We start from the raw sequence: 24078 nt of genomic DNA, 5'->3' as shown, positions 1-24078 counted from the left end.
TTAAAAGAACAGATTAGACATAGAAGTATGAACAAATAGGGCAGGAGTAGACTACATATCACCTGAAAATTGCCAAGAAACCAAGGAATACTGGAGGTACACAACGGAAATGCGTGAGGATCAAGGACCATCCCTCAGAGCCCACAGACAGAAAGCTTTCTCCTAGAGGCTGTACTGAATTTGGACTTCCAGCCTTCTAAACTATGAGAAAATGAATGGTGTTCCTTAATGCTCTCACTTGTGGTATTTCTGTAACAGAAGCACAAGAGAACTAAGATCTGGTGGACCCTGAAAGGGTCTCAGGGACCCTCAAGTGTTCATGGCATGAGCTTTGAACTACTGAGCTTCGGAAGACCACATTTCTCAGAGCAGAAACCTAACTTGTGTTTCCTAGTTCCTACCCTGAGAATTGTCAGCCAGACACCTGAGTCTTCTCTGAGAAGCAGCTTTATGGAGATGTTGTGTCTCCATGATTCTCTGAAGTAGGAATTTAAGTCTTCTCCCATCCTGAGCACTCCCACCTGGGACCTGCCCAGCTTGGTGTCAAGCGCAGTGCCATCCCTTGATACCTAAACTGACCCTAAGTAATGAAAGTCATAAGACTACATTTGGAGAACTCTGAAGAAGAATTCATCCATGATCTCACCACCTAGGCAGTGACTGTTATACTGTGGCCTAGGGTAGCCTCAAACTGTGTTGACTAATCCTGAATTTATCACTGATGAAAATCCCCAAGGCTTTATTTTTGTTATACTTCTGCAAAACCATGTCACTCTGGCCCTTTCCTGTTAAGTTTAGGGGCCCCAGTAAGATCTGACATTCAGATTTGTCCACTTCATTTACATAGAGTTGCCTTGTCAACATCTCTTATGGTGTCAAGTTCATTGGTCCAGGTTTTCCCTTGCAAATCCAGCTTCATGCAATCTGTAAATGGGGTCACCCTCATGCATGTCAATGGGATCTACCAGATATTCTCCTACAGGTATCTGAATCTTGGATTCTAACTTTCAATGGTGAAACAAGGTGTTTGCCACATCTGCCCATGGCCTAGTGACCCTGCCAAGAGAGGACGGCACTGAGTCTGATGTGAATTGCATTTGTTATTGTTGGATGCCATCAAGTAAGTTGCAACTCATAGTGACCCTACACACAACAGAGTGAAACACTGCCTGGTCCCACACCATCCTCACAATTGTTGTTATATTTGAGCCCATTGTCACTGCCTCTGTGTCAATTCATCTCGTTGGGGATCATCCTTAGTCCTCAAAATGATATCCTTGCTCATTAGCACTTTAAAGAGGTCTTTGCCTAATGCAATCTAGTCAATGCTAAGGATTGTGACTCTCTCCAGCCTGGAGACAGGTGACGCAACTGGAGCATCTGATCTCGGTTCTAGTCTCTGCTCAGCTTCAGCTCCTCTGACCACCTCATCCATAGCACGTTGTCCCAGGCTTTGTTGTTGTTAAGTGAGGTTGAGTTGGTGGTCCTTCTTAGTGCCCCCATGCACAACAGAATGAAACACTGTCCAGTCCTGTGCCGGCCTCACAATCGTACCGATATTTGGACCCATTGTTGGAATCAATGTGTTAATCCATCTCACTGAGGGTCTTCCTCTTTTTCGGTGACCTTTACCAATCACAATGCCCTTCTCCAGAGACTGGTCCCTCCTGACAACATGTCTAAAGACAAAGTCTCACCATCTTCACTTCTAGGGAACATTTATTTCTTCCAGTTGAACTTCTTCCAAGGCAAATTTGTTAATTCTTCTGGCATTCCATGATATATTTAGTATTCTTCACCAACACTGTAATTCCAACACATCAATCCTTTAGTTCTCCTTACTCGTTGTTCAGTCGGCAGATGCCTATGAAGTCATTGGAAACATTGTGGTTTGGGTCAACCTCACTTTCCTCCTCAAAGTGACATCTTTGCTCTTTACATTTTGTTGGTGGTAGTTTTGTGCTGTGGAGGTAGTTCCATCTCATAGTGACCCTGGGGTTTCTGAGTCTATAAATCTTTACGGGAGCAGAAATCGTCATCTTTTTCCTGCAGAACAGCTGGTAGTTTCAAACTGTTGTCCTTGAGGTTGGCAGCCCCCCGACTTGTAACCTCTATCATTGCCAGAACTTTAACACTTTAAAGCAGTAGATTTGCCCAGGGCAATGCATTGTTTGACTTCTTAACTGCTGCTTCCAGGGATATTGATTATGGATCCAAGCAAAATGAAATCTTTAACAACTTCAATCTTTCCTGTTTTCATGATGTTACTATCAGTCTGGTTGTGAGGATTTTTATTCTCTTTACATTAAAGTGAAATCCTCACTGAAGCCTGTGATTGTTGTCCCTGCCTACGAGGACTGACATGGAACCCCATGAAGAGCTCTGCCTTATATCTGCATGGCTTTCTTACTTGAGATAGAGTCCGAAGACCCATTTTGAAGATATTTACAGCATTTGCAAGACTCAATTTTAGTCTTTCTGATTCTTCCAAATCTTGCCTCAGGACACTCTTTCGTCTCATATGTTTCTTCAACCAAAATCTATTGAGCATTTACCATTTGCTAAGAAGTTGAGTGGTGCAAAAGGTTAATTCACCCAGCCTGGTGGCTTCAGTCCACCCAGAGGTACCTAGGAAGAGAGGTCTGGCAATCTACATCTAAAATATCAGCCACTGAAAACCCTATGGGACACAGTTCTACTCTGACACATATGGAGTTATCATGAGTTGGGATCAATTCAACAATAACTAGTACAACTTACCAAACCCTGGGCAGTTACATGGGATAAAGTAATGGCACATTAGACAAGGTCCTTGATGGAATGGAGCTTCTCTTTTACTGGGAGTCAATAAACCAGTGATTGAACAAGTATCACGTGCTCTGATGACTTTAAAACAGGACAACATGACAGAGAGAGGGTGCTGAGAGTTCAGTAAGCAACTTCTCAGACAAGATGATCAGGGAACATCTCTGGGGAAAAGAAGGCATTTCAGGTGAGATCCAAATGAAGAGAAGAAACCAAAGAACCGCAAAAACAAAGGTCTTGAGACAGGAAAGAACCCAATATATAAGAGGAACAGAGAGCCGTTTGCTCGCGTGGCTGGACTCAGAGGAGGACAGCAGGCAGGGGCAGGATCTCGCTGAACTTTTAAGGTCAGACTGAAGGTTGAGTTCTGAGGAGAGGAGTGCTGGGTGGTGATTTAATCTGAGTTCAGCGTTCCTCTCAATCTTATCGCACTTGCTGGCCCTCCAGAGCGCCACAGGCTTCTGGTAGGTTCTCCACTTCCTTCCTCCCTAAAGCATTTGCATTTTCACAATCTGAATGCATGTGGAGAGCTTCCTCTGCCGCTTAAGAGCCAGGTTTACCCTAGTCTGTTACCGTGAACCAGGCAGCTCCCCACCACTACCTGGCCTCTGTCTCCAAATCTGTAAAAGTGGGTGGATGGGACCAATAGATGCATAAAGTCTCCCCAACCCTATCACTCCATCCGTGGATTTTGATTGGAAGAGAATGTTTCCAGAGTGACATCAGGAAGAGGAATGAAAGTGAAAGACAGAAACCATTCTTTATGGCTCCAGGAAGGCAGGCAAAGCTGAGGGGGTGGGGTGGGGGTACTAGGCCTGAAGGAAGAGACGTTTTTAGAAAGTTAAACTGACCAACGGGAGTCTTGACTTGGACTTTCATTTCTCCTAAATGCCCCGGCAGCATCGTGTGACAGATGAGAGAAAGGGGAAGCCAGGGGCGTCCGATGTTTCTCAAGAACAGGGAGTAGACAGAGGAGAAGGCAGTGTGGGGCAGAGGTAGAGAGAACCCCTGAGGGAGAGTGACCCCCAAACAGTGCAGGCCAAGTACCACCCCAGGTCAGGTTAAAGTTGAGAAAGGGTGGAGACTAGCGGGAACTAGGAGGAGGAGGGGCAGAAAATTGAGCCAGAACAGGTCAACAGTGCAAAAGTTGAGAGGGGGAGAGAGTCAAGAGTTGGGTGGGTGGGTGAGGGGCGTAGGGGGAGAAGCAGTGGAGTGAGGGAAGAGTTAGGGGTGGAAGGAGAGACAAGAAAAGAGAGTTGAGATTTGGGGAAGGGGAAAGTAGCAGAGGGATCCGGGTGGAGGGCTAAAGAAAAGGAGAGGGGATTCAGGGGGAGACAAGGCTGGGCAAATAGAGGTGAGGAAGAGAACAAGTAGACTGGGACCCGAGGGCTCAGCGGTGGGGTACCTGGGAGGCAGGGGCCAGCATGCCGGGACCGGGGGAGCCCTGGGGGGCGGCAGAGCGTAGGCCGCTGCTGGCGAGCAATACGCGAGGCCCCAGACGGTGGCGGCTAGCGGCAGGCGCCGTGATACTGTTCGTGGAGATGCTGGAACGCGCCGCCTACTTCGGGATCTCGGCCAACCTGGTGTTGTACCTCAACAGCACCCACTTGAACTGGACCGGCCAGCAGGCCTCGTTCGCCGCGCTCATCTTCCTGGGCGCCTCCTATCTGCTGGCCCCCGTGGGAGGCTGGCTGGCCGACGTGTACCTGAGCCGATACCTGGTCGTGGCGCTCAGCCTGCTGCTCTACCTGCTCTCCTCCAGCCTGTTGGCCGCCACCGCCTTCAATGATGGCCGCAGCTCCTTCTGCGGGGACATGCCCGAGTTCCTGATTGAGCACAGCAGCTGCCAGTCCACCTGGTCCAAGCCCTACTGCGCGCCTACGGTCTACATGGTCCTGCTGTTGCTCGCCCTGGCAGCCAGCTCCATCAGGACCAACCTTACGTCCTTTGGTGCCGACCAGGTGGGTAGCAGGATCCCCTGTGGGAGGCTCTGGGGATGAGCGAGTGGATTTGGAGTCAGAACCAATTGGAACAGGCTTCCAGTGTGACCTACGCCCAACCACATCCCCCCTTCTGCATCCAGTTTTCTTATCTCTAAACATGAATGGGCTGAACAGTAGCAAGGATAGTGAGGTGGGCCCAGAATCGGGTAGTGTTTCATTCTGTTGGATATAGGGGTAACTATGAGTTGGTACCGACTCGATGACACCCAACAACAACAACAAGATATCCCTTACAGATTTCTGTCAGTCCATCTGAGTTCCTAGCGACAATAGAATTGCCCACAGGGTTTCTTTACCAAAGAAAGTAGCAGTCTTTACTGAAACAGAGTACCGCAACTTTCTCCCATGGAGAGACTGGGTGGTTGGTGGTTATGTGCCGTGGAGTCGGTTCCAACTCATAGTGACCCTGCACAGGGTTTCCAAGGCTGTAAATCTTTATGGGAGCAGAACACCTCATCTTTCTCCTGCGGAACAGCTGGTAGTTTCGAACTGCTGTCCCTGAGGTTCGCAGCCCAATTTGTAACCACTATACTACCACTGGTAGCGTAGTGGTTACGAATTGGGCTGCGAACCTTAAGGCCAGCAGTTCGAAACTACCAGCTGCTCCGTGGGAGAAAGATGAGGCGTTCTGCTCCCGTAAAGATTTACAGCCTCGGAAACCCTGTAAAGGGTCGCTATGGGTCGGAACCGACTCCACGGCACTTAGCAACAGCAACATACTACCACTGGTGGGTTTTAATCATCAACCTTTTGGTTAGTAGCCTGAGCACTTAACCGTTGTGCCACCAGGGAACCTTATATTTAAGATGAGGGGCGCTAACCCTACCAAAGGAGTCCGGGTGTGATGCTATAGGATAAGCATTGGACTGCCAACCACAGGGATGGCAGTTCAAATCCACCAGTTCCTCCTTAAAAACCTATACAGGGTTACTCTAAGTCGGAACTGACAACAACTACCCTAACAACAATAGTATACATCTCATAAGCATAGCAGGCCTTCTTTGAGCTATAGGCCAAGTCCTGTGCTAAACACTGGCAATATTTAAACTCAGTTAATCCTCTCAACTGTTACAGAGCATGGCCATTAATGAAAAGGTTGGAGGTCTGAGACCATTCATAGGTACCTAGGAAGAAAGGTCTGGTGATCTACTTCTGAAAAACCAGTTACTGAAAACTCTATGGAGCACAGTTCTACTCTGACATACACGGGGTTACCATGAGTCCAAGGAAACAGAGTGTTTTTGTTTTTTGTTTTTTGTTTAGTTAATCCTCTTAATTACTCATTCCCAAAACCCACAGCCTTCAAGTCAGTTCTGACTCACAGCAACCTTCTAGGACAGAGGAGAGATACGCCATAGGGTTTTCAAGGCTGTAAATCTGTATGGAAGCACACTGCCTCGTCTTTTTCCTGCAGAGTGGCTGGTGGGTATAAACCGCTGATCTTATAGTTAACAGCAACAAGTCACCCCTACACCACCAGGGCCTCACTCAACCACGAAACCAAGAAGCTCACCGTCATCGACACATAGCTACCCTACACAGGGTTTCTAAGACTATACATTTTACAAGGGCAGTTAGCCTCATCTTTCTCCCTGGGAGCGGCTGTGGGCTTTGAACTGCCAATCTTTCAGTCAGTATTTGAGCGCCTAACCCACTGCACCACCAGGGAGTCTTACCTTACCCATGTTGTTGTTATTGTTACTGTTGTTAAGTGCCGACTCATAGCAACCCACCAAAGAACAGAAGGTGGATTTGAACTGCCAACCTTGTGCTTACTAGTCCAGTGCTTATCCTATCATGCCATACCAGGACTCTTTACTCATAGGTGGGTAATATTATTTTGTCCATTTTACAGATAAGGAGACAGAGGTTCCACATTGATCAGCTTGTCCAAGTCACATAGAGAATATAAGGAGTGAGGTCACTAGCAGTCTTGAAAGTTTCCATCTTTCTGTGTTGCATGGATCTGGGGGATAAGGCAGGAGCAGCCCCTTCCTACCATAAGTACCAGGCAGCCTCTGGATCAAATCCCAGCTTGGTCACTCATTAGTGGAGGGGCACTCGGGTAAACATCTTAATATCTGAGTCTTCCTCTGTAGTCCCGAGAACAGGGTTTAATAGATATTCGCTGAATGAATGAGCAAGTATCTAACGACAGGACTATATTTTCAAGCTCTGCTCAGTGGGGTATTAGGGAATCATTTTAAATGATGCTTCAGGGATGCTTTCAGTACTGAAAAAAAAAAAAAAAAAAACCAACTGAAGTATAGTGCTAACAAGCAAAAACAGGCAGAACACACAGGATTATTGCAACAGTATGAAAAGTCATGCTAGTTCCCTACAGCTGACTGACTCGCAGTGACCTATGGGGAACAGAATGAAATGGAGTCAGTCTCCCACAATCGCCAGGCACTGACGTTGCTGTATGAACCCATTGTTATGACTGTTGTATCATTCCATCTCACAGAGAGCTTCCTTCGTCCTCACTGACCCTCTGCTTTACCAACCATGATGTCCCTTTCTACCAATTGGTCTTTGCTGATAATTTGTCCAGAGTAAGCGAACCAGTCTTACTGTCCATGCTACTAACAACATCCTGGTTGTATTTCTTCTAAGAAAAGACTAGGTGTCAACTAAAAGAAAAATTTTTTTATATTATGATCAGGCCAGTAGACTTGTTAAGTGCTGTTGAGTTGTTTCCAACTCATAGCGACCCTGTATAGTGTTTCCAAGGAGCAGCCAGTGAGTTTAAACTGCCAACCTTGTGATTAACAGTCTAGTGTTTATTCTTTAGTGACTAATTGTTGTTGTTAGGTGCCATTGGTATCGACTCCTAGTGACCTAGGCACAACAGAACGAAACATTGCATGGTCCTGGGCCAACCTCACAATTGTTGCCACACTTGAGTCCATCGATGCTGTCAATCCATCTCGTTGGGGTCTTCCTCTTTTTCTCTGACCCTCCATCTTACCAAACATGATATCCTTCTCCAGCGACTGGTCCCTTCTGACAATATGTCCAAAGTATGAGAGACGAAGTTTGGCCATCCTGGCCTGGAAGGAGCACTCTGGCTGCTCTTCTTCCAACACTGATCAGTTGGCTCTTTTGGCAGTCCATGGCACTTTTAGTATTCTCCTCCAACACCACAATTCAAAGGCATCAATTCTTCTATGAGCTTCCTTATTCACTGTCCAGCTTTCACATGCATATGAGGTTATTGAAAATACCATGGCTTGGGTCAGGTGCACCTTAGTCCTCAAGCTGACATCTTTGCTCTTCAACACTTTAAAAAGGTCTTGTGCAGCACATTTGCCTAATGCAATATGTTGTTTGATTTCTTGAGCTGCTTCCATGAGTGTTGATAGTTGATCCAAGAAGAATGAAGTCCTTGACAACTTTATTCTTTTCTCCATTGATAAGAATGTTGTTTATTAGTCCAGTGGTGAGGATTTTTGTTTTCTTTATATTGAGATGCAATCCATACCAAAGGCTGTGGTTTTTGATCTTCATCAGTATGTATTTTAACTCCTCTTCACTTTCAGCAAGCAAGGTTGTATCATCTGCACATTGCAGGTTGTTAATGAGTCTTCCTCCAATCCTGATATAATCCATATGATCTCCATATAACCCAGTTTCTCAGATTATTTGCTCAGCATACAGGTTGAATAAGTATGGTGAAAGAATACAACCCTGACGCACAGCTTTTTTAATTTTAAACCATTCAGTGTTCCCGTGTTGTATTCAAACAACTGCTTCTTGGTCCTTGTGCAGGTTCCTCATGAGCACAATTAAGTGTTCCGGAATACTCATACTTCACTATGTTGTCCATAGCTTGTCATGATCCACACAATCGAAAGCTTTTGTGTAGTCAATAAAGCACAGGTAAACATCTTTCTGGTATTCTCTGCTTTCAGCCAAGATCCATCGGAAGTCAGCAATGATATCCCTCATTCCACGTCCTCTTCTAAATCCTGCTTGAACCTCTAGAAGTTCTATGTCAATGCATGCTTGCAGCAATTTCGGTATACCTTTAGTAAAAACTTTACTCCCATGGGATATCAAAGATATTGTCCAATGATTTCTACATTCCATTGGGTCACCTCTGTTTGGAATGGGCACAAATATGGATCTCTTCCAATCAGTTGGCCAGGTAGTTCCAAATTTCTTGGCATAGACGAGTGAGTGCCTCTTGTGTCACCTCACTTTCTTGAAAAATTTCAATTTGTATTCCATCAATTCCTGGTTCCTTGTTTTTTGTTGATTCCTTCAATGCACCTTGGACTTCTTCCTTCAGTATCATTGGCTCTTGATCATATGCTACCTCTTGAAAAAGTTGAACATCACCCACTTCCTTTTGGTACAGTGACTCTGCGTATTCCTTCCATCTTCTGCTTCCATTTTCTAATAGTTTCTGTGTTTTAAATGTGTTTAAATCATAGTTGTTGTTGTTTTTACATGCTGTTGAATCGGTTCTGACCCACAGTGACCCTGTATAGAGTTTCTGAGGAGCAGCTGGTGAGCTTGAACCACGAACCTTTCCATTCAAACCGACCTTGCAGTCCAGTGAATTAACCAACAACAATACACAGAGGGGGCGTTTTAAAAAGAATGTCTTCATCCCCTAACCCATGATCCTTCACAACAATTGTTTCTAGTGTCCTTGCAGCTTGCTTGGGTTCCTTTGACCATGAGGGAACTCACTACCTCAAAAAGCCCTGTCCATTTATGGTCCACTTCTGGCCCTCTTTCTGACCAGGAGACTGCAACCCCTGCTGATAGGAATCTCCCATCTTCCTTAGATTCTCCTCTTCCCTGGATATCCCATTCAGCTCCCAGATGCCCTGAACCTGTGACCTTAACCCCAGTGACCTCCAGAAGACCTCAGTCATCCAGTGTCCCCTGCCTCTCTCTCCTCCTGGTGGTAGAACTGGTCTCTAGTGTCAACAACAATGACAAAAGTTCCTGAGCGGTCTCCCATTTACTAAGCATGGAGGATAAGCACTGGAAAGCAAGGTCGGTTTGAACCACAAGGTTGGTGGTTCAAACCCACCAGCCGCTTCTCAGAAACCCTACACACGGTCATTATGAGTTAGAATTAACGTGACGCTTAGCAACAACAGCAGATGTGGACTCTGGGCAGCGTGAAGGTGGAAGGCCATCTGAGGGGGTCTGAATTTGACCCCTAGGATGGGACAGGGATGGGCATCATTGAATTTGAGTTCTGCAGTATAGAGAGTAGAAGGAGAGACCAGAGTGAGTATCAATTCAGGGGGGCAGTTAGGTGGGGGATGTGGGGGTGGGAGGATTGGCACTGCCAGGCAGACTTATATACCCAGGAATTATGTGTTTAACACACCTGATGATTTCAAAAAGGACCATCCATCATTCTAGACAAAGTGTCTGCTCGTGCTGGGGAAACTCATTTATATCCTGAATGTACTGCCTGATTGACCCCTTACAGTTATAATAGTCATTTTCATTTACTTCCAATTAATAAGGAGAAGTGGCTCCTCATAAAGGGACTTAATCAAATTTTCTGCTTGAAAGTCTAGAGCAAGGATTCTCAGTGCATGGGCACACCCCTCCCTCCTCATCACCAAGAATAAACCTGAGTCTTCAAAGAGCTATCATTTTAAAAGCATCTTTGGTGGTGGTGGTGGTGGTGGTTATGTGTCGTGGAGTCAATTCGGACTCATAGTGACCCTGCATAGGATTTCTGAGGCTGTAAATCTTTTCGTGAGCAGAAAGCCTCATCTTTCTCCCGAGGAATGGGCTGGTAGTTTCAAACTGCTCACCGTGAGATTAGCAGCCCGACTCATAGCCACTATTCTACAAGAGTGCCTTCAAAAACATCTTTGTTGTTGTTAAGTGCTGTCGAGTTGGTTCTGACTGTTAGCGAACTGTCCACCTCATGGTTCAAACTGACCTTGCAATTTAGTGCATTAAGCCACAGTGCTACACCAGGACTCCTCAGAGGCATCTTTATGTATTATAATTTTATGTTTGGGCAAGGAATTTAAAACAAAAACAAAAACGTATCTTTTCCACAAAGTAAAGCTTGGCACAATCTTCTTAGCTACTTGAAATATGTATTTGTGGATGGAAGAGTAGTCATGAATTCTGAGATGTTGGGATTTATGAAAAAGGTGAATGGTTTAACAATGTATGTTGTTGTTGTTAAGTGCCGTTGAGTCGGTTCCAACCCATAGCAGCCCTGTATAGGGTTTCCAAGGAACAAGTGGTGAGCTTGAACCTCCAACTTTGCAGTTCAAATGACTTTGCTGTCCAGCGCATTAACCCACAGTGCCACACCAGGCCTTCTAACAATGTAGAGACATTTCATCTAGAGAAGTGACTCCAAGTGTTCATTGCTTCTTGTTTGTTTGTTTCTATTGTGGTAACAATACATACCCAAGGCCTTCACCAATGCAGCAAAGTCCACATTTATAACTCAGTGACAATGATGGTGATAGTTTTTTATGAAGTCACTATCCTCATTGCCTTTTTTTTTTTTTAATGTTTTATTGTGAATTATGTGCTAGTTTACATGGGAGAACATTAGCTTTACATTCAGTCTATCGTATATCATTTCATTGCAATGGTTACAATCCCCTCCATGCATCATCAACCAACCAAAGCCTGCCCCCCAGTCATCAGCACACAGCCCCTCTCCCTCTCTGGATCTAGAGTCCCCAGCTGCTCCATCTCTCCATGTCGTCATCTCTGCCTCCATCTCTGGCATCACTGCTTCTCTGGGTAGGGTCCAGCTCTCCGCTCTTCTCCCCTGATGGTCCCAGGGACCTCCGCTCCTAGACTGCAAAGTCAACCACTCCCCCCCTTTTGCTACGTAACATCTACCTTTACATTTCCAACCCTCACAATCAGTCCTGATAACAATTATTAACTATTGTATCACAAGAGACCTATCCGCATTTCCTTTCATCAGCCCCACCTAGACAGATTGGATACTACTCAGTGGAGACTCTACCTTCCTCCATGCCCTCTGGCTCTAGGTTCCCTCTTGAGAGCTTGTAAGCCAGTCACTTCTTGCCTTTGTAGCACCCCCATTTTGGGTAGCCAATGTCCAAGTTGCCCATGCCTGTCTACTCTGTGTATGGAGGGGATTGCTGTAAGGATTTGTTCCCTCTTTTGAGCTACTGCATCCATAGGTGTAGGTCAAGTTCATCAAATTGTATCAGATTACACTTTTTTCCTCTTCTTTCTTCTTCTAGTTGAGCTCTGATCATCCAGTCATTGAAGCCAGGTCAAGTGGGTATTATTTGCAAGTGTGGGTGTTCTTGTGCATATGTCCTCTCTTCTTATCATCTGAACGCTTCACTCTCCACTCTAGTCCTCTGTGGCTATGTCACTGACTCTGGGCCCAAGAGTCCCCAGGTCGTGACACACTGCTGGCCAACCTGGTCTCCACCTGGGTTCACAGGAGTCTAATGAACGTTGTAGGGCTTAGCTTGCAGCTTCGTTGCTGTTTTTTCTCTCACTTCCCCTTATCGGTGACGAATGGAATGTGGCCACCAATCAGAGCGTGTATTCCCATTGAGTCTTAGTCATGGAAGAGGGTTTGCCCTCATTGCCTTTTAAATCCTAGGGCCCTGCCCCAGAACTGCTGAGTCAGAGTCTGGGAATTAAACAAACAAAAACACACATAGTGACTCTGTAGGATGGAGTAGAATTGCTCAGAGGTTTAAGGTCACAGATAGAGGGCATTTGGGGGTTAAATGGGATGTCAATGGGATTCCAAGGCTATAAATACTTAAGAAACCAACTGCCACATCTTTTGGTTGGCAGGCAGCCAAGTGCTTAACCACCATGCCACTAGAGTTCCTTAATCTGGGAATAAGGTCTGGAAAGGCAGCTAATGCCACTGACCCAAACCAGCAGACAGGAAAGGGGCCTGGAACCTGTCGTTGGCTGCAGATCAAATCCTCAGTAAAGATTTTCTACCCATCTGCCCTTGCTGGGGGATCTAAAAAAATTTTTTTTTCTCACATAGCCTGAACCATTCTTGGGGCTATGCCTGGGACCACCTCTGCTTTCCCAATTATGCTGACCTTGTTTGATTGGGCATATAACAGAGGGAGGCGAGTCAGGGAAGAAGTGAGCTATTGTAGACTATTCTGCAACTCCAAACGCAGGGGGGAGGTCTCAATGAGATGTTCTTTCGGTAATATGCCTACATCACATTTTATCATGGGAAGCAGAATGGAGCTCTTTATTGGCTTTTTCTCTGAAGGCATACATACTGCAGGTTGCATGGTCAAAGACAAAGGAATAAATCAGCCTGAAATGAACAGAGTAGTATCCAAGACATCTGTGGTATACACTACTTGGTGATCATTTAAAAAAAAAAAATCAATGAATGTCGTGGGCATGAGCAAACAGCTATGCCAAAATGTCCCGATGGTTAGCAAGGGGCTCCCAAGAGAAGGGTTCATTCATTCATTCAACAAAGGTTTATTGAATGTCTGTTTAGTGATCAGAGACTACAAAAAATGCCAGGATACCCATCCACTGACCCAGGAAGTGGGCAGTGAGGGTACATCATGGGCAGGGTGCTGCTGACCCTCCGGGCCCTAACTCTCACCCCTCCCTGCCTGGCAGGTGTTATATCTCGGCCGCAATGCAACTCGCCGCTTCTTCAACTGGTTTTATTGGAGCATAAACCTGGGCGCTGTTCTGTCACTGCTGGTGGTGGCTTTTGTCCAGCAGAACATCAGCTTCCTGTGGGGTTACACCATCGTCGTGAGCTGTGTGGGCCTGGCCCTCTTCCTCTTCCTCTTTGCCACCCCTGTCTTCATCACCAAGGCCCCCACAGGCAGCCAAGTGTCAACTATGCTTAAGCTTGCACTTCAGAATTGCTGCCCGCAGCTATGTCGCCGATATGCTGCCAGGTAAGAAGGGGATTCTAGGTGATAGAGGCTAGCCCACTTGGAGAAGCTCCATACGTCTCCTACGGAAGCATGGGCCAGATTGGAAGCCACTCTGGTTCAATCCCTGTGATTGTCCCTGATGCTGACCTGCTCTCCAGGGGCCCAGAGTGACCCACACTCTGGTTGGAGGATGGCGGTGGAGGTCAAGGTGGTAGTGATGGTATTATTGGCAATGGACTAACTATAGAAGGTGTAAGGGTACTAATGATCTTGAGCCTGATAGTGATAATACAAGAGGAATGATGGTGTTGGTACCTACAGGAAAGATAAAGGCTGGTCATGGTGGGGACCAGGGTAGTAGAAGTGCTGGTCATAGAGATGGTGCCACTGAAGCCTGTAGGGATGTAATCTGAAGAATTCTACACTAGCCTCTCATATCAAGTATAAGTATTATTGTTGTTGTTAAGTGCTGTTGAGTTGATTCTGACCCATAGAGACCCTGTGTAGGGTTTCCGAGGAGCAGCTGGTGAGCTTGACCCACTGACTTTGCAGTTCAAACGGCTTTGCAGTCTGGCACATTAACCCCCAGTGCTACACCAGGAATAGAAAGGTCTAAGAAATCAGACCCACTCACTCTTTTCCCCCATTAGCTAACATCCAAGGCAAAAGGTTCTGAATGGTCTTGCATGAGCCCAATGGCTTCCTTTGACCCCTTTCCTTCCTAGGCAATTGGCTAGTTATGTTAAGCAAACCTGTTTTATCTATTGCCCCTATGGTATCACAGAGACCCACGAGGTGCTCAACTACTCCCTGACCAGAGGTATCCCCAGCCTGGCCCTTCTCCCCAAGAGGACATCGCTAACTTCCAGGTGCTGATGAAGATCTTGCCTGTCATGCTGACCCTGGTGCCATATTGGATGGTATACTTCCAGGTGAGGAGCCCCTGCCCTTTTGCTGTGGGAGGCCTTGGCCCCCCACTCTTCCCATGGAGCTCATCTCTCATCATAGAAGTCCGGGGTCTATGGGATCAGGGAAAAGGGACGAACCAAGTGAACTGCTGCTAGGGTACCAGCTGGCCCAGAGCTTGGCACAAAGCCATGCCCAATATGTGTTTGTGGAATTAGCAGGGAGAGGCAGGTGGTATAACAGGAAGAGCAGTTGAGACTGAAGTTTAACTGCTTGAATAAGTCGCTCTAGCTCTGGGGGCCTAAGTCTCCTCATGTGTGAACTGGTGGCTTAGGCTAGAGGCTCTTAGCACTTAAGTGTTCAGATTCTCTGATTTAGCAGCTCAAGGTCCCTCAGCAGGTTAGAAGCAGGCCAGTGTTTTACAACAGGGTTCTGCAACCTGGCTGTGCCTCAGAATCGCTTGTGGAGTTTTAAAAAATAAATACAGATCCCTAAATCCCAACTGACAACTGAACTGGAATTGCTAAGGGAGGTCCTGGGAGTCTAGTTTAATTAACTCAGATGACAGCAATACTCAGCCAGATTGGGGACACTACTGCTTCCCATGGGGAAGGCTACAGCATGTGTGTGTATGAGAGAGAGAGAGAGAGAGAGAGAGAGAGGGGAGACTGGGCGCCAGCCAATCCAACCCCAGAACATAAGCTTCCAAACTTCCTCATAGGAGCCTGGAGTGAATTGCAAAAGGAAACAGGCACATGCAGGGCCCACTGCTACTTGGGGCTGGTACAGAGGTAGAATGTGTGTGGTAGAATTGGGGGATGGGGACGCCATGGTTGAATCTTAGTCATTCCGTTCATCAGATAATGACATTCTTCCATCCCAGATGGCTGCTTCCCTCAGTGACCCACGTGCCCTCCTCTGACCCAGCCCCTCCCATGAGATTACTCTGGGTCCCTTTCCACAATCTTGCCTAGTGTGACAGCTGCGTGCAGAGTCCATTCTGTCAGATGTATCTACTTAGAACTGATTGTGTCAGCCTGTGGGCTCAGCTTGGCCACCATGTCAACTGAGAACTCCCTCTGGGGGCAGCCATGCCATTATCTTTCCCATTTCAGTCAACATTTATCCATGCCTACTCTGTAAACACAAGACGGGTCAGACCCAGTTGTATCTGCTGCAGTTCTCGCCTCTGCTCTGGGACGAGGCTGCACACACCGGGAGCAGAGCCAAGACTAGCACCTATGGGGTGGGAGTGTTGGCCCCCCTGAGGCCAGGATAGAGGCCAGCTGCTCAGTTGCCCCCTGGCATTGCCGAGGAATGCTTGCCTGAGAGCTAGGGGTCTCCTGTGGCTGGAGGCAAGGTGAACTCTAGGTCCCAGCTAATGTCTGTCTCTCCTGGCAGATGCAGACCACGTATGTCCTACAGGGTCTTCACCTGCACATCCCCATTTTCCCAGCCAGCCCGACCAACGGCTCCATGGCTCTACATACCCAGCACAACTACACGGTGAGAGACCACGCATGTATTCAGCTGTCAGCTAGGGCTGGACTAGGGGCTTCATCTGAGCAAAGGGGGGTGGAGGGGTTCCCTTTACTCATCCCTCCCCCAGCTACAGAGCATCCTCAGTGTACTGGAGGGACACTTGTAGGGTATGGGAGTTTGTGCCATAGCCCAGCTCCTGCCAGGATGCCCAACTACTCCAACAAACACAGGCCAACTTCACTCTCACCTGAACTAGGTCTCACTGCCCAGTGTGCAGTGGGCCCACAGGTCAGGCCCCTACCCAACTCCTGGGACTCCTGAGGACTTTTAAAAAGCAGTTTGTAAAATCATAGGTTTTCAGGTACACAACATAATTGCCACCATCTCCCTATTCTTTGCCCACAGCCAACATGACTGATCAATCATGGAATTCTTTCATACTGAACTCATGAATCTTTCAGGCAACCTCCACCAATTAATAGAAATTAGAAAACAAGAAGAATTTAGTTGCTATCCTTGATTAATTACACTGCTAAAGAGTCTAAATTCAGGGCTAGCTCTGGGACCCAGGAAATCTGGAGTCCTGGTCTACCAATGCCAATCCTGACTTCCTGTTGGCTCCCTCTTGTCCAGATTCCAGAAGCCTGGCTCCTCCTGGCTAATATTGTGGTCGTGCTGATCCTGGTCCCACTGAAGGACCACTTGCTGGACCCTTTCCTGCTGCGGCACAAGCTGCTTCCCTCGCCTCTGAAGAAGATGGCACTGGGAATGTTCTTTGGCGTTACCTCCGTCATTGTAGCTGGTGAGTGGTCCTGAACAGAGGGCTGCAGCAGGGAGGTTGCGGGGAGGGGGGGTGTCTTTGGTCTGCCTGGGTGTGTGGTGTGTGGGAATGGTCCCACTGTGGGTTGAAGTGGAAGCCATGGGCCTCTGCCAAGCAGATCCTCCCCCTTCCCAGAAACTGAAAGAGAGCCTTTTCATAGAACCCAGCCTCCCTGGTTTTGACAAATGAAGAAACACAAGCCAAGAGAGTCTGAGATTTTCCCAGTGGGAAAATCCCAATGGGATGGAAGCTCCTCAAAGGCAGAGATCTTGATCTTTTCTTACTCATTGCTAATTCCCCAGAAGCCCTGAGGCACAGCTGTTCTACAGGGTCACTATGAGCTGGAATCAACTTCATGGCCAAGGATTTGTTTTGTGTGTATGTGTGTGCATCCCCAGAGCCTAGAATAATGCCTGTAGGTACTCAAAGTGTGTTGAATGAATTAATTTTCAAAAGACACACAGCCACTTAGTGACAAATGCAGAACACTTTTTTTTAAATGTATGATTTATTCTTTTCCTTCCTCCATTTCAAAAGGATTTGAAGCCACTAATAATTTTTAAAATGACTCAGAAGCCTGTTGGTGGCACAAATGTTAAGCATGGAGTTCTAGTGTGGTGCTGTAGGATAAGCACTGGACCACAAAGTCAGATTAAATCGCAAGATCAGAGGTTCAACTCACCAGCTGCTCCTTGGAAACCCTATACTGGGTCGCTCTGGGTTAGAACTGACTGGACAGCACTTAACAACAACTAACTGAAGGGTTGACAGTTCAAATCCAGTCAGAGGCACCTTAGAAGTAAGGCCTGGTGATGATCTGCTTCTGAGAGGTCACGGCCTTGAAAACTCTATGGAGTGGTTTTAGTCTGCACACGTGGGGATACCATGGGTCAGAATCGATTCCAACAGTAGCTAAAAAGGACTCAGGTAAAGAAGAGTTAATAGCAGTTACCCAAACCTGAGTCCTTTAAGCTCCTTACCGCCTGAGCCTGAAGTTACTCTGGGTCTCTGCACCTCATCTTTCAGAAGGGAATTGTAATTCATTTGGGCACTGCACTAGTGGAGTTTTGAAGATGAAGTCCATAAAGAACCCAGCAACGTGCCTGGACCACAAGTAGGAAGTGAAGACATTCAAATTCCTGTGGAGCTGTAGGGTAAGCCGTGGAATGCAAGGAGGTCGGTTGGAACCACAAGATCACCAGCTCAAACTCACCTGCTGCTCCTCAGAAGCCCTATACAGGGCCGCTATGAGTTGGAACCAACTCGACGGCACTTAACAACCACTATCAGTATTGCATGAAAAGGATGAAAACCAATCTGGAGACTTTTCCAACTATAAAATTCTTTGTTAACTGTTGTTCACTTTCATCACAATGATCCTTGGATGTTCATTCACGCTCCTCAGAAAAAGGACCTGAAACCCCGCTGGTGCATTCGTTAAGTGCTAGGCTGCTAATTGAAAAGTCAGCGATTTGAACACCCCCCCCCCCCCCAGTGACTCCCAGGAAGAATATGCCCTTGTAAAGATGCCCTGGAAACCCTATGGGACAGTCCTTCTTTGTCTTGTTGGGTTGTATGAATCTGAATCGACCCCAAGACACATACCATCATAATCATCTGAGATCATTTCTCTCTGTACAGTTAAGCCATTGACTTGATAAATAAGTGTGTTTCCTTTTGTCAAAAAAAAAAAGAGTAAAGGAACCTGGGTCTCCAAGACATTAACTGATTTTGCCCAAGGTCACACAGCTTGCCAGGCGCTGAGCTGGACCCCCAGACTCTGCCCTCATGGAACGTGGTCTAGTGGAGTATTGAAGATGAAGTCGGATTAGAACCCATGTCCATGAACCCCATGCCTCAAAATATAGACTCATAGATATAGAACTGCCCCCACTGGGTCTCCAAGGTGTCATCTTTACGGAAGCAAACGGTCACATTTTCTGCTGAGGAGCCAATCATCAACCTTTGGTGGGTTCCAACCATCAACCTTTTGGTTAGGAGCTGAATGCTTAACCATTGCATCACCAGGGATCCTTAACTCCATTCAAGTAGAGCATATTTGCCTCCTAAGCAAGGAAGGGAATGGTGATAAGATCGTTGTTAAACTAGAAAGCAGGTGAGAAACACAACTGTAAAACGTGATGATGTAATCGGTGATGATGAAATCAGTGATGATGTAATCAGTGATGATGTAATTGGTGATGCTGTAATCAGTGATGATGTAATCGGTGATGATGTAATCGGTGATGATGTAATAGAGGAGACCTGGCATCGTGGAGGGTGGGCCAGCCTTGAAGTCAGACATGCTGGGACTCAAATCCACCTTTGACCTCTGACCAGCTCTGTGACTCTGGGCTAGTTGCTTAACTGAAGTTTCCATTTATTCATCATATTAGATGGCTAGCATGTAACACTCTCACTGAATGAGAATGTTGTTATTGAGTACAAAGTCTCGCTCTGAGCTTTCTGACAGCCAAGGCGAAAAAGAGAAGAATCAGAACTCAATCTTACCCTTCTCGTGCCAATATGCTTTTCCTTCCCATTGCCCAGTCAACCCTTGGCTACCCAGAGAGCCCTCACCATATGCCAGGCTGTGCTATGGGTTACACAGGATGAGATGAGCTTGGCTATAGCACTGGTCTCCCCTTTCCCCAGGCATCCTGGAGATGGAGCGATTACAGTACATCGACCAGGAAAAGATAGTGATCCAGAAGATTGGACAGGTCACATACAACGCGGCATCACTGCCCATCTGGTGGCAGATCCCTCAGTACCTGCTTATTGGGATCAGCGAGATTTTTGCCAGCATCCCAGGTATCCTGGGTTCCCTCTTTGCTCCTGTATCAGTGATGGCAAGTCAGGGGTCCCACCTTGGCCACAACCTCCAAGGGCTCATCTGCAGGGAGGAAGGCACTGTTTCCTGAGCAGGGCTGCTGTCATCAAGGGGCGGGCATCAGTTAGCAGCTGGTTTGTGCCAGGCACTGCAATGGGCACTGGCAGTTTGAAGAAGACATTTTCACACCAACTTGCCACACAGGCTCCCCAGTGCCATGTTCCCCACCCTCACACTTGCTGTTCCCTCTGCCTGAGATTGAAGGTGAACTCTCGTTTACCCTTCAATGCCACCTCCTCTAGGAAGTCCTCTGCTTGTTCATCTCTTTAGCACTGCACACAGACCTTGGGGTTGTGGTAAAGTATGTCTGTCTCCACCACTGGACTTTAAACTAGGGATGCAAGGCTGGGACAGGCTATGCTATCAGTGAAGGAGTTGGGGCTCATTCAGCTGCAACCCCAGAGCTAGGCTCTAATGAGACATAAAGATACAACTGCCCCTCAGCGTGGTGGGGAATGATAGCTATGCCAACCAGAACCCCACAGAATGCTGCAGATGTGAACAGCCTGTGAGCACTGCAGGTACCCTTGAGCAAGGTGGGAAGGAGCCTTGAGCTGAGCTCCTGAGGAGACAGGACTCAGCAGAAAGGGAAGGAGCTTACAAGCAGAAGGAACCCCATCAGCAAAGACCCAGAAGCCTGCCCTGCATGCAATGTCTGTAGGGAAGCCTGGGGCTAAGACCCAGAAGGCATAGGGGGTGGGCGGTCACACGGCGCCTTGGGGGCCAAGCCTGGATGTTGGGAATTCTCCTGAGAGCAATAGGATACCCTATAAGGCGATTTTGGCAGGAAAAGGATCCTACTAGAGATGCATGTGGCTGTATGAGGAGGCAGAGTATGGAGGAGTGTGCAGAGACCAGACAGGAAAAGAACGGGGCAGGGCTTTGACTGAGATGGTGGGGACAGAGAGGAGGACATACATTTGGAAGAGGTTTCTATGGGTAATCGAAATGATTTGGTGATGAGATTAGAGGTGGACAGAGGAGTACGGGGAGGGACAAGGTGAAGATGCAGTTACTGACATGGGAACCCTGGGGGAGGGAGGGGAGACGGCAGTGAGCTCCAGGGCAGCCTGGAGAGCATCCAGGTGGAGGATGCCCCGAACAGAAGTGAGGGCACGGTGTTGGTCATAGCCACGGAGGTGGAGGGTCATCTCGGGGAGCCAGGATGGAGGCTTGGGTGGGTAAATGGGCCTTCTTGCCCCACCATCAATTCCTGGGTTTCTCCCTCTCTGCAGGCCTGGAGTTTGCCTACTCAGAGGCCCCACGCTCCATGAAGGGCGCCATCATGGGCATCTTCTTCTGTCTGTCTGGGGTGGGCTCGCTGCTGGGCTCCAGCCTGGTAGCCCTACTGTCCCTGCCGGGGGGCTGGTTACACTGCCACAAGGACCTTGGTGAGTGTGGGCACCTCCCTGGAGTGGGGACACAGGTGGAGGGAGGCTTGAAAAGGTAGCCACTTTTAAGTGCTTTCACCCTAGGTAGGATGAAGCAGGGATTGGGCTGAGAGAAGAAGGTTCTAGCTCACAGGTTGACCACTCACCCACAGCGAAGCTTCCTACCTTGAGCCTCAGTTTACCTGACTGTCAAAAAGGAAGCATTAAATTCAGTGGGTCTCCAGGGCTCATTCCTGTTTCTAAAGCACTGCATTGTACCTGAAGGTCACTTTACCCTGCAACACAGACATCCATGGTTCCATGAGGTTACAATATAATTCAGAAATCCAGACAGGAGAATTAACATAGCGAAGGCAAGGGCTTCTGGTGTGCTACATCTGTATCTCATGTTGCTTGCATACCAAGTGTATGTCAGGCATACAGTGGTACCGTACATATAGAAGCTATAATACGAGGGTGAGTCAAAAATTACCCACATTCCATTTATATTAAAATGCCCATCCCCAGCTGATGACAACATTGAGTGTGCATGTGAAATGATTCTGTCAAACAGACAAGTGACAGTGGATTAGGTGGTAAGTCATCTGCAAATCATCCACGGCTCTGCCTATGAAATAATTCACACTGACTTGGGTTTCAAAAACTTTGTGCGAGATCGGCACCGAAACAACTCACGGAAGAGCCTAAACAGAAGCATGTGGACATCTGCAAACAACATTTGGACCAATACTAGAAGGAAGGTAAACATTTAAGAAAAATTGTTACTGATGATGAAACATGAATTCATCCCTACGAGCCTAAGAGTAAATGGCAGAGTATGAAAAAAGAAACATCCTTCCTCGCCGACCAAGAGAAAGTTCAAAAGTCAAGCATCAGCTGGAAACTTGATGCTTAACAGTTTTCTGGGATTCTTAAGGGCCAGTATTGGAACACTAAGGAGCTCCGGTAGCATAGTGGTTACGAATCGGGCTGCGAACCGCAAGGTCAGCAGTTCGAAACTACCAGCTGCCCCGCGGGAGAAAGATGAGGCTTTCTGCTCCCATAAAGATTTACAGCCTCAGAAACCCTGTACAGGATCGCTATAGGTCAGAGCCGACTCCACAGCACATAGCAACAACAATTGGAACACTATCAGGAAAAAGGTTCAGCAATCAACGGTGCTCGTTAAAGTGAGATGCTCACTGAAGAGCTGAAGCCTAAACTTCAGATTAAAGGCAGAGGACTGCTATCCAAGGGCACTGTGATCTTGCATGAAAATGCACATCCACATATCTCTGCCCACAATGTTGATAATCTGCAAAAATTTTGTTTTTTTGAAAGCATCCCTTTGAGGATACAGATTCATCTCTGAAAAAGTGAAGACAGCAGTGCATTTGTGACTCACAGCTCAGACTGAAACATTTTTTAGTAAGGGAATATGAAAGCTCATTGACAGATGGGCAAAGTATATTGACAAGCAAGGTGATCGTGTCAGAAAATGATGCATCTGTCTTTTCTAAACGTTGATTAATTCTACAACCAAAGTGTGGATAATTTTTGACTCACCCTTGTACGTGTCCTGATGGTCCTCATAAATGTCTGGTTACTGGCTTGTATATGTACTGTACTGTACTTTGTATCTAAAAAGTTTACTGTACACCAGTGTATGTTTCAACTCGTAGGCAGGAGCATCAGATCTTATGCACTGCACATCTCTTGAGTGTTGTACCGTGAGCTGTTAATTTATTTTCAATGTTACCATGAAGAGCATCATGGCTCCCAAATGTAATGAAACTTTAGCGCAAGTGACAGCAACAGCAAGAGGCAAAGGAGAAGTGTCGATTTGGAACTGAAACAAAAGATGATTAAATAGCACAAAGGTAGAAAATCAGTGAACACTACTGCTCAAGATTCTGCCGTGTCATATTCAACAATCATGATAATCCTCACAAACAAAGGAAAAATTCCCCAAGCTGTTAAAGGAGCTCAGCTCCACTGAAAGCTACAAGGTTAAAGGAAAGATGAGAGGCACCTATACCAGATGTGGAGAAATTACTAATGACTTGGAGTGCGGACCAAACACAAAAGTGAATCCCTCTCAGCACATTGATGATCAACGCTAAGGCACAAAGCTTCTTCATGATGCTAAAAACAGGACCAGACTACAGTGTGGTGTTCCTGTAACATCCAAATCATATAACGTTCTGTGAAACAGGATGCATCGTGGTCATTAAAGGACACATGACAATATATGTGTTTCAAGTAGACCCCAGATGAATAGATAGGTAAAGGGGAGCTGTAGATGTCACAAGCGATGTCAGGAGCAGCCCGCTGTCACACCCCACCCACCACTTCCCATGAGGCTAGGACAAGGGGAGGTATAAGATAGAAGATCCTGTTCTAAACCCAATACTAAGCCCTCCTTTTCCCAGGGAACATCAACAATTGCCGGATGGACTACTACTTCTTCCTGCTGGCTGGTATCCAGGCTGCCACATTCCTCCTATTTCTTTGGATTTCTGGCCACTATGAACAGGCGGTTCAGGACCGAGCCTCGCAAACCTATACCAGCAGGGACAGGGGCTGAACATGCCCCACCCACCCACACTCCACATCCCTCCTCTGGACACAGGAAACAGCAGCACTCACAATGACAATTTCCTTCTCCCTTTATTCTGTATCCAACAAGGAATGAAATGGTTCCCATAAATAAGGGCACAAACCCTTCCTCACGACCATGGTCTAGGACAAGGGGAGGGGCACTGGGGGCCTGGGTGGGAGTCCTTGCAAGGGACCGGTCAGGGGACTTGGACCAACAAGCACCAGAGCAGGAGAAGCAGCAGGAGGCTGTGGGACCTCACCCTGCTGCCTGGGCTGGCTGCCCAACGACAGAGCTGGGTCAGTGGCTTGG

General features: G+C 47.1%; 1 protein-coding gene across 1 annotated transcript; it reads left to right on the top strand.

Annotated features, from left to right (window-relative positions):
- Window positions 1-4229: 4229 nt before the first annotated feature.
- SLC15A3 (solute carrier family 15 (oligopeptide transporter), member 3) lies at window positions 4230-23754 on the top strand. Its single transcript, XM_006875041.1, has 8 exons — window positions 4230-4766; window positions 13428-13717; window positions 14481-14628; window positions 16004-16108; window positions 16718-16886; window positions 19560-19718; window positions 21033-21188; window positions 23600-23754. Exons 1-8 carry the CDS (start codon window positions 4230-4232, stop codon window positions 23752-23754), a joined length of 1719 nt encoding a protein of 572 aa, XP_006875103.1.
- Window positions 23755-24078: the final 324 nt, after the last annotated feature.

Source organism: Chrysochloris asiatica, unplaced genomic scaffold, assembly GCF_000296735.1.
Source record: "Chrysochloris asiatica unplaced genomic scaffold, ChrAsi1.0 scaffold00310, whole genome shotgun sequence".
Lineage (NCBI taxonomy): Eukaryota > Metazoa > Chordata > Mammalia > Afrosoricida > Chrysochloridae > Chrysochloris > Chrysochloris asiatica.
The sequence above is the reverse complement of the archived record's forward strand: the minus strand, read 5'-3'. Positions and strand labels throughout refer to the sequence as shown.

What these genes read in the sequence shown, in the direction of transcription:
- SLC15A3 (XM_006875041.1), top strand. Translation starts at nt 4,230, where the DNA reads ATGCCGGGACCGGGGGAGCCCTGGGGGGCGGCAGAGCGTAGGCCGCTG. An exon ending in CGTCCTTTGGTGCCGACCAG is followed by an intron (nt 4,767 to 13,427) that starts GTGGGTAGCAGG and finishes CCTGCCTGGCAG; the next exon opens with GTGTTATATCTCGGCCGCAA. An exon ending in ATACCCAGCACAACTACACG is followed by an intron (nt 16,109 to 16,717) that starts GTGAGAGACCAC and finishes CCTCTTGTCCAG; the next exon opens with ATTCCAGAAGCCTGGCTCCT.